Source organism: Anneissia japonica, unplaced genomic scaffold (genome assembly GCF_011630105.1).
Source record: "Anneissia japonica isolate Jap-2015-1 unplaced genomic scaffold, ASM1163010v1 scaffold287719_len1884721_cov185, whole genome shotgun sequence".
NCBI classification, from domain to species: domain Eukaryota; kingdom Metazoa; phylum Echinodermata; class Crinoidea; order Comatulida; family Comatulidae; genus Anneissia; species Anneissia japonica.
Genome location: NW_022715822.1, coordinates 1,629,434 through 1,646,240, shown reverse-complemented (window position 1 = coordinate 1,646,240; position 16,807 = coordinate 1,629,434). Strand labels below are relative to the sequence as shown.

Below are 16,807 nucleotides of genomic sequence, written 5' to 3'. Positions count from 1 at the left end.
AGGACACATGTGGCTTCAGTAAAACCAGGTCTTTTAAAACCTCTTTCTTTGTCTTTCCTGGGAGTATTCCTAGTCATTCTTGGAGTATTCCTAGCCTTGCATGGACATTCAATGGAGAACAAATAAGTATGTACATTCAACATAGAAACTTCTTGTCCTGTCAGTCAGTGGCAGTGCCAGTGGGGTTGGCGGGAACGGTGGCATGAGCTTCTTGCTGGACAGACCTATCTACCTGTTTCTTATGACTTGCCAAACCTAAAGGAAAGACAATTTTCCATTAAAAAAAAATTGTTTGAGCCAACTTTGATCAGCCCAAACCTTCCCAGTGTCTCTAGATGCCAATGTACTTTAACAACCTCCTGAACTCTACCAATTCTTTGCCCCTTAGCCCCTCTAGTATCACTGGTCTGACAACTTTCTAGATCATTCACTGTTGCAAGGTACCAATTTTAACTCCAAGGTGGAGAGTGATGTTTATTGTCCATGCTAAAGATTTTAGTCAACAGAATGGAGTTTGGGCTATATCAGGCATGAAGTTATACTGATTCTTGAAAGCCCAAAATACTAGATCAGTTAACATATTATCAAGCTCTCTTTCTTTCCCAGCCTTGATGGCCTGGCCCCAAATGCCCATGAGGCATTCAAGGCATCACGTAATTTGAAGGATCTCGTGGAAAGGGTTCAACAGAATAAAAAAGCATCCAATGGAGTACCTGGAATGACCAAGAAACTGACCATCCAAGCTAGTCTTATGACGCCAGTCTTACCCATGCTGGTAGGTTGTTGAATGTTTTTGAGAGAATATCATACAAAATAAAATGTCTGTATCTTGGAGCATCTTTTTGGGTTTTCAAAATAATAAACTAATAAATTAGGCTAAAATCTGCTTCACAGCCAATCAGAGCATAGATAGTTCAATTTGATTGTTGTATATAGGCATAAACTTGATAAATGTTATATCAATTTAAAATGTTCGACCTTAGTCTCACTTAAGTATATACTATTGTAAAAAATGCACCTTAGTAATTTGGTAGCTACATATACAGTACTAACAACTCTTCATACTAAGGCAAGACTTCTTTATATCTTGTTTAGCGAACCAGCCGACTGCAAATATTAATGATTTCGAATAAAAATAAAATTTATTTTTGGCCAATTAACGCACCCGCCACCACGAAAAAGTGGGAATTTCAGTAAAAATAAAAGTTTTTCTTCATTTTTATTATGCCGTCCACTGCCTTGAAATATTCAAAGATAAGATATGTATATTTCTTCCTAATTACATAAATTTGAAGCATTTAACCATCCTATTTTACATTTACCAATAAAATTTTATTTTTATTTTCTCCTCCGTCTGGATGATTTTTGCAAAACTACTTGCTAAATAAGTATTTTTTTTTTTTATTCCGCCCTCCTCCAATAAGTACATGAAACAAGGAATAAATAAAGTCTCGTCTAATAGACAGGACATATACTAATAATCAGTAGTTCCCAACATTTTTGCATTTGCAAACCCCTCGGGATGTGTTTAAATATGTATAATTTCTACTTCCTCAGACTGAGGCCTGCTGCTCTGATGAGCAAGCATTTCGAAAGTGCCAAAAAAGTATGTCAAAACTATTCCATTATTGATCAAGTCTCCTAATAATTTTCAGTAAGATGTTTACTGTATCTCACTGTTGTAAGATGAGAAAAATAATGGAATCATGAAAAATTAGTCTCAATGGCTAGCAGACTCCAACATTTTTTGCAGACCATTTTGACTTGGTAGACCCCAATTAGTTTTCTTAGACCCCAAGATGGGAACTATTGAAATAAACTTTTAAATAAACTATACATATAATTTCCACTTCATCAGGCCGAGGCATGCCGCTCTGTTGAGCAAGCATTTCGAAAATGCCCAAATGGAATCTACGCAGAAATTAAATACGACGGCGAGCGGGTTCAGGTACACAAAAGTGGCGACACATTTCAATACTTTAGTCGGAGTCTCAAACAGGTACTCCCTCACAAGGTGGCGCATATCAAAGACTACCTTCCACTTGCTTGTCCTCACGGAGATAGCATTATCTTAGACAGTGAGGTAAGTTATTTGATTTTGCTATGTAGTAGATAAGCCTTTCTACTATCTACTGTACTAAAGGTAAGGGGCAGAATACGCTAGAATTTGAGAGCTTACACATCTAGGTAGCATCTTCTATTTTGTGAAGCTCTTTTTTTGGCAATGTCAGTAGTACATATCTTGTGGGAAAATTACATCACAGGGAAGCTATGCTTTGAATGCGTAGAGTATATGGAGTAAATCTGAAAATGTTGCTCCCATCAGGGCTGGAAAATGTGCGCAAAATGTGGTTGGGGGCACTCCGTAGACATTTTATTTTTGGATAATAAATGTATTCTTGTGCTGCGTCCAGACAGCCAACATTTTGGTGCTGGAGCCATTTTGTCTGGATAACATGTATTCCTAAAAGTTTTATCTACATATCAGATTTTATGTGACAATTATCTGGTATGCCCATATTTGCGTACAATATGCACATCTCATTGTCATGCACATCTCATTGTCACTTTAAATTTGATAGTCAGTGGTGGTCAATGGTTATGTATTTTTATAGCACCTTCCACAGTAAGTAAAAACTGTCTCAAGGCACTCTTCAGTCACCAAGAATCTAAAATTTATGAACAGGTGCGAACGCGAAGGGGAGGAAGGTGCACTCCCAAATTTTGAGATAGCATCACCAACAATGCCATGTAGACGGGGTTATGAACATAATATTCTTGGACATAAAGTGTGGACAGGGGTAAGAACATATTTGAAATGCCAGGTCTAATTTCCTAATTACAATGTGTATATTCTTAATATGTATTAGAGGTTCTTTTTTGACGATCAAAAGTCAAGTGTAAAATTTTGAAGTTACTATTGATTTCTCCTATGTGACAACACCACTGCCATATAGGCACTTATAACTAAGCCTTGCAGATAGCAGGCGAAACATCAAGGAATAAATAGTGAGTAACATTTATACACGACCATTTGTAAAATAACCTTTGTGTTGCAATGCTATCGTGTCTAAATAAAATAAAATAATAATAAAATAATAAATTTCAATTTTACACTTGACTTTGGATCATCAAAAAAGAACCTCTAATACATATTTATTGTTGGATCCAGTGAATTTATTCAATAATGTATTTTCTTAATCTACTAGGTTTTATTAGTGGGTGTTAACTGTATAATAATTCCACTATATTACACATTTTAATAGATATTAGACAACTTGTGAATTCCTAATATAGCAATGAAGAAATCATATTTAGCTCTGTCCACACTATAACATTTTCTTTGACAAAACAACTGATATATGCCCATATATAGTCATGATGTGCCTATATATGGTCATGATGTGATGTCATCATAACTGTTGTATGCCCATATATATTCATGATGTGCCTATATATGGTCATGATGTGATGTCATCATAACTGTTGTATGCCCATATATAGTCATGATGTGCATATATATGGTCATGATGTGGTGTCATCATAACTGAAGAATATATGGTCATGATGTGATGTCATCATAACTGTTGTTAGCCCATATATAGTCATGATGTGCCTATATATGGTCATGATGTGATGTCATCATAACTGTTGTATGCCCATATATATTCATGATATGCCTATATATGGTCATGATGTGATGTCATCATAACTGTTGTATGCCCATATATAGTCATGATGTGCCTATATATGGTCATGATGTGATGTCATCATAACTGTTGTATTTCCATATATAGTCATGATGTGATGTCATCATAACTGTTGTATGCCATATATATTCATGATGTGCCTATATATGGTCATGATGTGATGTCATCATAACTGTTGTATGCCCATATATAGTCATGATGTGCCTATATATGGTCATGATGTGATGTCATCATGACCATATTTAGGCATGTCACATGTTTTTGTCAAACAAAACTTGATAGTTTGGACAGCTTGATATAACTTTTTTTTTTTTTTTAAATCTAAAAATGTTCGTGTACAGATTCTTCTTGTTGATAACCATGGCAACATCCTTCCTTTCGGGACTCTTGGAGTTCACAAGAAAAGTGCTTTCGCAGATGCCACAGTCTGTTTGTTCATCTTTGACTGCCTTTACTTCAACGGCCAAAGTCTCATGGATAAGTAAGCCACTTATTTATATATAATCACTTTTAACTAGAAAAAAAAAAACAGTTAAATTGAAATTTGTTTGAACAATGTTTTTAAGGGTTATATTTATCAATCACTTTCAGTTAATGTTTTATGATATAATTGGAAAAGAAAAAGTTTAATACTGACTATCTTACATAGTCATGTGATATTCAATTAATTTTTTTTTAAAATAATTTCTTGTAGACCTTTACAGGAAAGAAGAAAGATTCTAGAGAAGAATCTCACACCGATTCGCGGAAGGATTATGTTCTCAGAGATGCATGAACTGACGGTATAGGACTTCTCTCTTAATATGCAAACAGGGATTAATAGCACAAAAGCCACCACCAGGCTTGCACCAGTGGTGATGCCACTGGAAGATATGGAAGGCATTGACCCCCCCCCCCCCCCCATCTTTTGGTTGTCATTAGACCAGAAATAATAATTTTCCTTTTAATACCAAATAATGTTATTTTGATTGCCAATCTTATAATGTAATCTAAAAGCAAATGCTGAGCAATAACACTCTTCCCATGAACACTGCCAGAGAGTTTTAATCTGGGACACTAACCGAGGCTCTAGTCAATCCCTTATTTCAGACCCCCTGTCGGCAAATTTCTGGAGCCACCACTGCCTTGCATATTAAAAGGTCAGCATAATCCATTATTATCCTCAGCAGGTTCTACTGAGATGCTTAGAATGCGAGGCTGGTAGCTCAGCTAAATTCACTTTTATGTGTGATATGCTTAAGGGATCACCAAAGGTCCTTGGGTATCAGCTCGCCCCTTGAAATTGAAATTGTTTAGAATTTAATAGTGGTGACCTCAGGCAATGAAAAATATAAAAAGATATTGAGCCCCACTGGCCTTGCCATTCTAGATTGGTCTTGCCTTGGCCTCACAGAGTGTTGCATAGGCTTTCGCAAGGAAAACCTGGTTATTTTCATTGCTGGGCCTAGCTAATATTTGATGATAAATTTCAATAACTTCATACTTGCAATAACTACATTTACAGAACTGTTAAATACTAGCCATCATGTAGTGTAGAATTTTAGTTTCAATTTTCAGGAGTTAGTGATAATACCTCTCTTTCATGATTGTTCCTTTGCTAGGCCCAACCTATAAGGTCTTCCTTTACTTCTTTGTGTTGCATATCCTAATTAAACAATATAAAATATAAACAAAAACCTGCTAAACATACTCAATTCTTAGGAAGTGTTGGGGAGTCTGTTATGTTGTGTAGGGACTAATATATTGGTAACACTTATTTTCCTCCTTAGAAACATGAACAACTTGCAGGACTGTTAACTGAAGTGTTCCAAGAAGGATTAGAAGGACTTGTGTTAAAGGATTCGCAGGTAAAAATACAAGTGACACGACATTTATTCCTGTCATTTTATAACAAATGCCAAAAATGTAAGAGGCAAGCGAGTAAACTGGTTTCTAAAACTTAATCACTATTACTTCCAAAGTGAAATTATAAAAATAAATAACATGATATAAAATTGCAGAAAATGTGTGATTGATTATGAAAGGATTATTCGAAGTCATAGTCATATTCACATGTGTAATTACAATAGTAAAATTAACGTACAGTATGCCTATAACAATATATGGAAATGAGGTGTAAGGAATTACATTGGAAGCAGCTTTTAACATTATATAGCAGGATTGGACAAATGTTTGATTTAATTAGAAAATTTATTCAGAGGTTTCAAATGATTGTTCTATCGGTATCAACAATTAATTCCAGAAATTTATTCTGGGAATATCAATAAAAATTAAACTATAGGTGGCAGCAAACAGTATAGCATTTCATTCTAAAAAGGCAAAGTAACGGTAAACTTAAACTTGTAGCATCATTGTGCTGAATTGCATAAGGACGTGGTCCGTGACTACCTAGTCGTCATAAAGAGGCGCTTATAGTAGCTGCATGTTCACATTATTCCACAGCGACAGCATCGGGGTAACCCCACCCCCTACTCTTTCAAAAGATGCAGTGGGTTCTTTAAAGTGCACAATGTAAACATCCTGAATTTAATTAATTTTCTGATTGGTCCCCATTCTCATTGGTAAATGTGGATTGGTTTAAATACTTCCTTCTCATTCTAGAGTAAGTACGAGCCAGGGATGCGGCATTGGTTAAAGGTTAAGAAAGATTACCTCAATGAGGGTGCTATGGCAGATTCTGCTGATCTCATTCTCCTCGGTGGCTATTATGGAACAGGAAATAAAGGTAATCTGTAGAAACCTTGGTAGTGTAGGGAATTGTTGGCATGTCTATGCTAGGTATCCTACTAACTGGCTTTAAATCATTTTTCCTTTTAAGCCCATCTAGACTATCAAATCTGATTTGACAAAAAAATGTGATGTGCCTTAATATGGTCATGATGACATCACGTCATGACCATATATAGTCACATCATGACTTTGTATGAGCATACAACACTTTTTTGTCAAAGCAAACTTGATAGTGTGGACTTAGGTTTATGTGTGTTCAGATGATTTTAAGAGCCAGGTTCTGTATAGCAATTAGCCATAGCCCAAGTTCCTATATCCCATTGTTGTCTTTTATATATTTCCTCCTCCAATGAGGTTATGCATTCACTGCTCTCTGTCTGTTAGCAAGTTTATGCCAAAAATAATAAATGAATCATCATAAAATTTAGTGGAATGGTACATAATAATCAAAAAATGGCACCTTTCAAATTTTCGGAAGGAAATTTCAAAGGTCAAGATCACAGAAATTCAATTTTTTCACACTCACGCATATAAAAAATAATGGCATCGCCCCACATTTTCAAGCAGCACTCAAGAAAACAATGGGCCTGAACAGGGTTCGACTTAGCACTAGTCCATCGTACAATGTCTAGTAAAAGCTCCTCTGGGCTTGTAGACGTACTTTATTACTAGCCCGGTGGGCCAGTGATCAATTATAAACTATATTATTTACTAATTTATTAGTACTAGTAAAATAGCCAATGGGCTATTGAAATATACAGTAAACCAAAGGAAGTTAAATTGAGCCCTCGTGAATATGGCGGGCGAAAAGGCTAAAAGTACATTAAAAGGCTCAGTACATTTTTAACATGTTCTAAACAAATATATTTTTAATTTTTAAATGATTTACATCACAATAAACAATATATAATTTATTTTTATATTCACAGGTGGAATTATGTCCGTTTTCTTGCTCGGTGTCTATGACCAGCATGCGGATCGGTTCCTCACTGTCACCAAATGTGGCGGAATTGACGACAAGATGTTAGAGAAACTAAACGCAGAATTGCCAATGAAGAAAATCAGTAAAGATATGTCGAAAGTCCCTTCGTGGTTACGAGTTCACAAAAATCTCGTCCCAGATTTTGTAATCAAGGATCCAAAGGTATGTGAAGTCATTTATTACTTAGCAGCTTTGGTTTGCTTGGGAAGGGAGTTGACCAAATGTGTGGGATGGTTTTCTATTGAGAAGGAGAAATATTTAATTTTTTCACAAGCTTCTGCCTAGTCTTAATGTGGGAGGTTTTGTGATGTCAAGTGAGGTTGACCAATCACAAATGAGCTAAACAAGCTGTGATGTGCAGAAAGTAACCAGATCTGAATCCAAATTTTGAATAATATTAGTTTTATTTTTATATTTATTTAAACAATATTTTGTGAGGGTGGTCCATCCCACCAGATCTGATCAGTTGGGACCCTCAGTACATACAATAAAAGACAAAAGAATAAAAATTAAACTAGATCTTTAACATAAACAAATTAATGATATTAAAACAGAAAAATGAAAAGAATCATAAAATATTTAAAAAATAAATGATTTAAGGAAAACATTAAAAATGGTAATCAACAAAATGAAAAAACTATAATTGGCACACAGAAAAATAATTGAAATAAAAATTAATCAAGAGAATTAAAGAGAAAATAAATAATAAAAACTAACATAAATAATAATACCTTTTAAAAAAACCGATTTATATAAGATGAATACAGTTGAACTTGCCGAGTCGAATCCAAAATGGCATTGAACAATTGTTCGACCTAGATTTAATTCGACTTACAGATCATTAATTAATGGAAAACACAACAATTTGGCAAAATAGGATTGACTTAGAAATTACTGATTTAGGCAAAGTCGATTTAGACAAGTTTAACTATAAGTTAATGTACTTGACTAGTTTTATTAATTTACTAGTAGTTGACCCTTTCTTACCCCTTTCCCTGACCTCTTTGCATCTGTTAACGTTTACAGTTTTGCTTCATTCGTTCACTTTACCCCCAAGTTCCAAACTTTCTCTTGACAGGCCTCCCCTGTGTGGGAAATCATTGGAGCTGAGTTCTCGCAGTCAGAAACACATACAGGAGGGGGAATCTCAATTCGTTTTCCGCGTGTCGCCCGGATGAGGGATGATAAGGACTGGCGGTCAGCCACTAGTCTCGCTCAACTACGGGTGAGTATAAATGTCGGTCATACTTAAGTAAGTGTGGCCTTGCTCATCACTGTGGTTTTGTCCTTGCGCAAGGCAACAGATTTCTTGCCAGTTATTTATGTACTAATATTGCAACAAGTCAGCTCAGCATATGTGCAACACAAGGTAAAATCTTAACACTGCAATAACTGTTAAAAATTTGAGACTTTCTTTATACCTTGTTTCGCAAACCCACCGCCTGCCAATATTGATTATTTGGAATAAAAATATTTAATTTGCGCACCTGGCACCTTGAAAAAGTGGAAATTTCAGGGGGAAAAAAATTTATTCATTTTATTACGCCCGTCGCTGCCTTAAAATCTCCAAAAATAAGATATGTGTATTTCTTCCTAGTTTATAAATTTAAAGCATTTTACAATCCCATAAATACACTGTTTACATTCAACAATAAAATGATATTTTTATTTTCTCCTCCGTCTCGGATTTTTGGCAAAAACATTTGTTAAATAAGAAGACTAAATTTTATTTTTATTTTGTTTTCCACCTTCCTCTGACAATCTGCAAAGCAAGGTATAAAAAAAAGTCTTGCCTAAGAAAGCAATAAGATAATATAATGCATACTCCAAGTATAAAAATGCACGCCATCATGTCGGGAGTCAATATTTCGACATTAATTATGTCATCATCAGGAATAAGAAAGCAGTGTTCTTAACGTAATGCACTGAAACTTATATACTTATTATGTCATTTATCAAAGTGGTCAAAAAACATACATACAACAAAACAAACAACAAGAAACAAAATAATAATATATAACAAGTAAAACTTAAACATGACTATTTTTGTGGCCAAGATTAAATAGATGTGAAACTATATTACTTTTAAAATGGCCCTCTACTGATGTGAATTGTATATGTGAAATTATTAGTTTTAAAATGGCCCTCTATTGATGAGAATTGTATCATGTGAAACTATTAGTTTTAAAATGCCCCTCTATTGATGAGAATTGTATCATGTGAAACTATATTAATTTTAATAATGGCCCTCTTTTGATGAGAATTGTATTTTTTTTTATTACACAAGGAATTGTATAAAACATCCAAAGACACTTCTGACATCCCAAGCCTGGTGAAAGGTAAGAAAGACGAGGGAGGGAGGTTAAAGTCAAGGATGAAGCGTGGGAAAGACAACTCAGATGAGGGGGCAAGCAGCTCCGGTCGATCCACTCCCATTTCAAAACCTACAGCCCAGGGTGGGGAAAATAATGAGAAAACTCCAAAGAAGGGAACTCCAGTGAAACAGGAAAAAGCAACTCCAAAGAAGATGGATATAACACCAAAAAAGACTCCAAAAAAACGTCACTTGGACGAAGAGCCAGCAAATACACCCAGTCCGAAAAAGGTACTAGTTAAAATGCACCATTCATTTGTAATAGGTGGATGATTGCATTTATACTTATTTTACCATCCTGTAGTATACAAATACAACATGGTTGGAGGCGAAGTACTACTTCTCGCGGTGTTGGATGATTGTGACTACCTCCTCACGCAAAGTAGAAAAAAAAAAAATTTTTTAATGTTAAGAAATTGTCCTTATTTAAAAAGTATATAATTGCTGTTATATACTTTTAGAATTGTAATATAATTACTGTTAACACCTTTATAGTAGTTTCTTACATAAACTACAATATTTTTGTTTTGTTCGAGTTTGTTTAGTGATAGTAAGTTAGTTTAAGATTTAAGTCTAGTTTAGATATTTGTGCGTTTAAACAATTGTTTGATTTGTTTATTTTAAGTCATTTTTTTTTTCTTTTGATTTTCTGGTTTAATTGTTGTATACACGGCCTTGCAGAATAATAACTGAATAGTTGAACCAAGTTTTCTGTGTTTTAAATAAAGCTTATTATTATTATTATTATTATTATTATTATTATTATTCCTAATCATGCAACAACGAGGGAAGTAGAATTCACTGCTTTACCGAAATACATCCATTTTGTATTTGTTTAACTATCTCATAAAAATAAACAGCAAAGCGTCCATCAGTATAAGCAAAGAGTGTTGAACTGCAAGAGGTCCGACTCTCGTGGTTTCGTTGGAACGTAATCCTATTTTAAAAAGTACTGCCACGAAGGGGCATGTCCTTAAAAGATGTACGTATCGAACGTTTGCTATGTGCATGTTCAAGTTTCGAACTCTAATAGGGCGCCCCTATCTCGCGGTAGTACTTCTTTTTAACGTTCCATTGCGTGCATACAAAATGAGGACAGTCCGATCTGTTGGAGTTCTATACTCTTTGATATAAGCCATTTCAATCTGTCTTACAGTTTATGCTTAGGCAGGGGTGTGGTAGTCGCAGGAAGTTGTAAAAATCACAGATAGATTTGACGAATAAAATGTTATTATTAACCAATAATCTGGTGGTAGCAAACTGTGTGTGTGCTAAACCATGGAGATCTCTAGGTCCCTGGTTTAATTCCCATTGCTGCCTCTCCTTGTGTTTCAGCTAGAGGGCTGAAATACAAGTTACAATAGCGCACCGTCTTTTGGATGAGACGTTTAAGCCGTTGGTCCCGTGTGCATTATGGCCAATGTGCATGTTAAAGAACGCAGTACACTCTTTGGAAAAGAGTAGGGGATTGTCCCCCGGTGTACTGCCCAATCACCACCAGAAGGACCCCACTGGAAATAAGTCTTCTTCTAGACTTTCATGGGCTATCCTTGGTGTTTACACCGAATAAATCCAATCCAATCCAAATCCAATTAATATATATGAGATATAGTAATTAAGCGTATCCTACACAGGAGAAAGCTATTTATATTATATAATTTACAATTTCATTTATCCAAGCTCATTGGCTTCCAGCAGTACAACCCTTTAACCACTCGCAAAATTTCCCGTCAATTTTGTACGAATGACATTACTCATATTGTGCAGCTGAAAGGACAAATTCAACCTTAGTAATCTGTGTCATTTGTATAGCACTGTGTCTCCATACAATTCAGTGTTTTTGTTTGATTTGTTACGGCTGCTCTGCTGGATGCCCACTTATGAAAAGTTGCGAGTCTTCAAACGTTGGTGGCGCTTTCTCAAAATTACGCCCAATTAAATGGTGTATAGACTATTGTACTGTATTCCATTTGTATATTTTTCATTTTTATTTTATTTTATCAACCATTAAATTTTAATCATAATGGACCATCCCATTTCTGTCCAATTTTAGGGCAAACTAATGTGCCAATATGGTGCAGCTTGTTATCAAACAAATCCAAGCCACAGGTCAAAGTTCAGCCACCCAAGTCCAAATGGACACAGCTCACCAATACTGAAGGTAAGCATTATAATTATATAGTAAATCATATGATTGAAATGTAATAATAAATTTCAGCAAATTTATTTAAAGAATAGTATTGAGAATGTCTAACAAGAAATTCAAATTTATTTTGTTTTCTATTTAGGGCCTTCTTGACATCTTCAGTGGGGTCAAAGTTTGCATTGACCGATCACATCCAAATATTAAGTCCTTACGACGTTACATCATTGCATACAATGGTGATGTCATGGATGATTTCAACAAAGCTAATGCAACTCATCACATTAAAGAAAGTGCCAAACAGGTAAATCTGGAATAATTTTTGTTTTCTATTAAGAATATTGGGTAAAATTTATGATTTTAGATTCAGTCCTTATAATTAACAGAGGAGGTATCAGCGAGAGTGATAAAAGTCGGGATTTAAACCTGGGGCCTTCTGCTGTGTTTGCAGACATCTTAACCAGCTCCACTGGGGCTAGGTTGGGAATTTGATTGAAAGCCCTTTTGGCACATGCATGAAACAAGACTTGTTCTCGATGCACTGCTAAAAATGATCAACGATAGTCCTCATACAGAATATCCAAAAATATATACTAAAGGTCTCCTTCTAATTAAAAACCCCTCCAATGATAGACCATCTCCAATTAAAGATCTTTCTGCCATTCTAAATGAACACCTACCTTACATCTTTTTAGTAATATTGTTTTTGCTAAAGACCATGAAACCATGGTCCCAAAAGTGGTCTTCAATTGAACAAAATTCATGATTCCATAAAGGATAAACCTAAAAATTATTTGCCTGTAGTACTATAAGTATGTATAGATTTTGGATCTAAAAAAGAATATTTGTGAGATTAAAAGCAGTTGCCCAAACCAGAACTTAGGTTTGGACGATAAATTTCTACTTTTTTCCAGGGCTCGAAAAAGTATGTGACTGTGCGACCGGCGGACAAGGCATCATAAATGTCTCGGAGGCACTTTTAGGGGAAAAAATGTTTAAAAAAATAAAGTGTTAGGCTATAAGGAGTACAGATAACATTTGTTGCAGGAGGCATTTTATCGAGACAAATTTCTTAGTCGTAGGCACAAAAAATCTTTTTCCCGGCCTGCGTGTTTCTTCACTAACCTATTTTGTTAATTTTTGTCAATAGAATGATTCTTCTTTGAAGTGTGTCTCAGAAAAATGGATTTGGGAATGTATCCGGCAACGAAAGCTGGTTGATGAGGATGCTTTTCTACCTTCAGAGTAGCTGCTTCTTCAATTGCAATAACAAATATTGGAACTTTCCATTAAGCACACCCACCCCCCTTTTTGGATATTGTTGGTATGGTCCCACAAGACAACAATGTAAAAACATATTCAAGCGCATATGCATTTGTGGGCCGGCACACGAGTTTGTAGGATGCGCATTTTCCTAGACCTGTTCTGATTGGTCAGTTTTTGTGGTGAGGAATTAGTTGAGTTGAATGCTAATAGCAGATGGACATAAACGGAGGCCAAGAAAATGATTTTATTTCGGTGTTCAGGCTAAAGATATACTGCCTGCCAAAAAAATGTAAAAATTCAAATTCAACTTTTGAATAATTCACTTAAAAAGATGGTGATGGTTGGGGACTTATATAGCGCAGTACGTTATCTCTATGTGCTGTAGAGAAAACAAATACAACAAAATGTATTCTAGTAGGTCAACTAAGCTAACCATGCTGAAATAGAAATCTGAAACAGAATAAAGGTACACCGAATCCGAATTCGGTTCGTATGGCTAAGAAAAGAAAGAAAGAAAATCGAATCAGTGGTGAAGAATAGAGGCGTGTACTAAGACGTGCATCGAAAACGTTCTAAGAACCGGATTCGGTGTGAATCTACCTTAACGCAGAGGAACGAACACTATCACACCTTTTACCAGGTACATGACTCACAAGCGCTTGAATAGTGTTGGCAACTGGCCTAGCCTTTCCTAGCAACAAAAGTAAAAAATTAACAGTCAACAAATTAAAAAGAAAGAAAAAGGTGTGATCAAATAACTTATTAACGTATGATGAAAAACAGATCGTAAAAAAGATGTATTTGTCGCTGATTTGCATACATTTTACCAAAAAATTCCTTAAATTGGTTACCAGCCAATTTAAGGGCCTATGTAAAAGAATACAGGAAATGTAATTAACATGGACAATATTTTATCATTCATATTTTTAATTGTTAATAACTTATTTAAATTTGCAAATAAGGTAATTTGAAGATGAAATTGATTTTGTTTTTCTTCTTATTTAACATAAACATGTTACATGCCTAAATATGGTCATGATGACATCACATCATGACCATATATAGGCACATCATGACTATATATGGGCATACTACATTTTTTTTTTGTTAAAGAAAATTTCATCATCGTGGTTAAACCTAAAACCTGGATGAGGAAAGCTCAAAATGGAGGCTTGTAATATCGTCTTGAAATAGTCATCACCATATGACAGGCAGGGGTTTATGGGGGCTAATGGTGATGAAGTAATATTCAAAGCTTGTTTGTCTCGTAGTAAGAAGACATGCATATATACAGTACTTGCTCTGCATCCACAGTGATTGTGTTTCAGGGTCATTATTAATCTTCTTATTTATTGTCAATTTGTGTTTTGCATCTTTGTCTGGTGTATAAAGATGAATTTTGAAACAAGAGAAGATACAATTGTAGATAAATTTTTGTTTCAATCTCAATGATTGATTGATTGATATTTTTTATGGAAAAATGTTATTTAAATGTTTTTGTGTTGTAGGAAGCTTATTGAAGTTTGTACAGTAATACCGTAACAATGTTTTCTGGTTTGTTGGATAGTCATTTATATCGGAGCCATTAATTTTCTGATGGCTGCGATGCAAAATATATAAAGGTTTCAACCTGACCAGTTCATAAGTAACAAATTGCAGTATTTATCATTTTATAGAAACACTCTCAATGAACCGGTTCATTAGTTGTCAGATCTGTAGATTTGATGACAAATTATGTTAAGTTGTTTTATATCTTATGTATGTTACTTCATAAATATATGTATGTAGAAGAAACAAGAGACAGTGATAGTGTGTTGGCATATGTCAACATATAGTAAAACATACATGATCTTATTTGGTTTCTCGTCTCTTCGATTATCGTGTTTGTAGAACAAATTCAAGTAGTTACACCGTAAAACCCTTGAAGTGAAGCCCCCTCTTTAGTTTACAAAAGTAGCCTCGAAAAGAAGCCCATGTTTTCAAGATAGCATGGATAGTACAGTACATACACTGTGCATGAATTTCAAAGCAACAAAATAAATTAAAAACACGCTTGGTTTATACAGTAGTTTAGGTGATTTAATGCTGGTTAATACACTCTATGATACAGATTGATGTTGCAGTGGCCCTATTTTTTGTTTTATAGTAGTAATTCCTAAAATTTACAGCATCCATCCCCTCTTTACTTTGCAAAAGAAGCCTCAAACAGAAGCCCATCCAAAGTTTGACCGAAAAAAAGGAAGCCCAGGGCTTAAATTCGAGGTTTTATGGTATATAAATTAAACCCAAACAGTTCATCAAGTATTGGTCTGGACTTGAGCCGTCCACACTGGTGGAACCAGTGGCGGCGGGGCAGGGATCTTTAAGCCCCCCCCCCAATCTACTAAAGCTCGTTGGGCAGTCGGACCAAAAAAAAAGCAGTTGAACCAAAAAAAAAAAAAAAAAAAATAGGCCTAGTTTCCCATTCCAGCTAGAAATCCCAATTTAAAAAAAAAAAATCTTGTTTTGGAAAGAGGGAACACCCCCTCCTATATCCCCAGTCGGACATCTTGGGGCCCCCTAAAATTATATCCTATCCACCACTGGGTGGAACACGTTACCTTAAGCTCTGTAAAGAAGACTATCAAATTTTATTTTGACAAAAAAATATGACATGCCTCAGTATGGTCATGGTGGTAACATCACATCATGCCCATATATAGGCATGTCATGGCTATATATGGGCATACATCAGGCATGCATGGTGAAAATGTAATTTCTTGAAGTCATCAGATCCACCAGGCCGGTTGGGCTCAAGAGAAATTTTTGGTAGGGGATCAATGTGGCTTAGTCCGCTTGCCCATTGTATGTTGTTCTAAGATATTTTAGAACATTTCTGAAAACTCAATCCTTTATCAATGTTTGTTGTAGTTAGATTTATATAGCACTTTATGCCAAAACGGTCTCAAGGTGTGAAATAGCTCTTACTTCTCCCCAGCCAGTTTCTACTTGCAACGATAACAATAAAAAACTACAAAGCAATTGTTCATATAGAAAATAAAAGAAATAAGAGAAGTTTTTACACTAGGTCGATTCGATAATGATTTCATAATCATGAAAACTATAAAATCGTAATAAAAATAAAGAACTTTAATTTTTTTCTGAAATTTCCATTTTCATGGTGGTGGGTGCGCTAATTGGCTAAAAATAAAATTTTATTTTTATTCAAAATGACTATTGGCGGGCGGTGGGTTCGCTAAATAAGGTATAACAAAAGACTTGTCTGAAGTGTTGTGGGCTTAAATCTCCTTTCACCACTTTTGATAACCTTAATTTGATTAATTTATTAGGCCAAGTAAAAAAAAATAGTTTCTCGTCCTAATGTTTGAAAAAACGAGATTAAGGGCAGCTCCAAAATGGGAAACAGTTACTACTTTCACACTTTTCCCAAGTAGACACATTGAAACCAAATAAAAGAAAAACTAGACATGATTCATACTACTGTAATGTATCCCCAACCACGATCAAGAGAGGAATTTAACTGATGTGAGTTAGCCAGATTTTTGTAAAATAAAGAAAATTAAAGCACGAGGGGACAAGAAACTAGTATTTTTTTTAATATG

The 16,807-nt window shown here is 35.0% G+C and overlaps 1 protein-coding gene across 5 annotated transcripts in view; it reads left to right on the top strand.

Annotated features, from left to right (window-relative positions):
- The window catches only part of LOC117109394 (DNA ligase 3-like), a 28,557-nt gene extending 14,411 nt beyond the window's left edge, over positions 1-14,146 (top strand). For all 5 annotated transcript variants that reach the window (XM_033251719.1, XM_033251721.1, XM_033251723.1 and 2 more), the window contains 12 exons: positions 607-775; positions 1,859-2,083; positions 4,052-4,191; positions 4,405-4,492; positions 5,480-5,557; positions 6,312-6,435; positions 7,370-7,584; positions 8,501-8,647; positions 9,710-10,027; positions 11,850-11,957; positions 12,085-12,243; positions 13,090-14,146. In XM_033251719.1, coding sequence (XP_033107610.1) covers positions 607-775; positions 1,859-2,083; positions 4,052-4,191; positions 4,405-4,492; positions 5,480-5,557; positions 6,312-6,435; positions 7,370-7,584; positions 8,501-8,647; positions 9,710-10,027; positions 11,850-11,957; positions 12,085-12,243; positions 13,090-13,188 — 1,870 coding nt within the window. In that variant the 3' untranslated portion in view covers positions 13,189-14,146. The remainder of the gene's footprint in view (positions 1-606; positions 776-1,858; positions 2,084-4,051; positions 4,192-4,404; positions 4,493-5,479; positions 5,558-6,311; positions 6,436-7,369; positions 7,585-8,500; positions 8,648-9,709; positions 10,028-11,849; positions 11,958-12,084; positions 12,244-13,089) is intronic.
- The last annotated feature ends 2,661 nt before the right edge of the window (positions 14,147-16,807 follow it).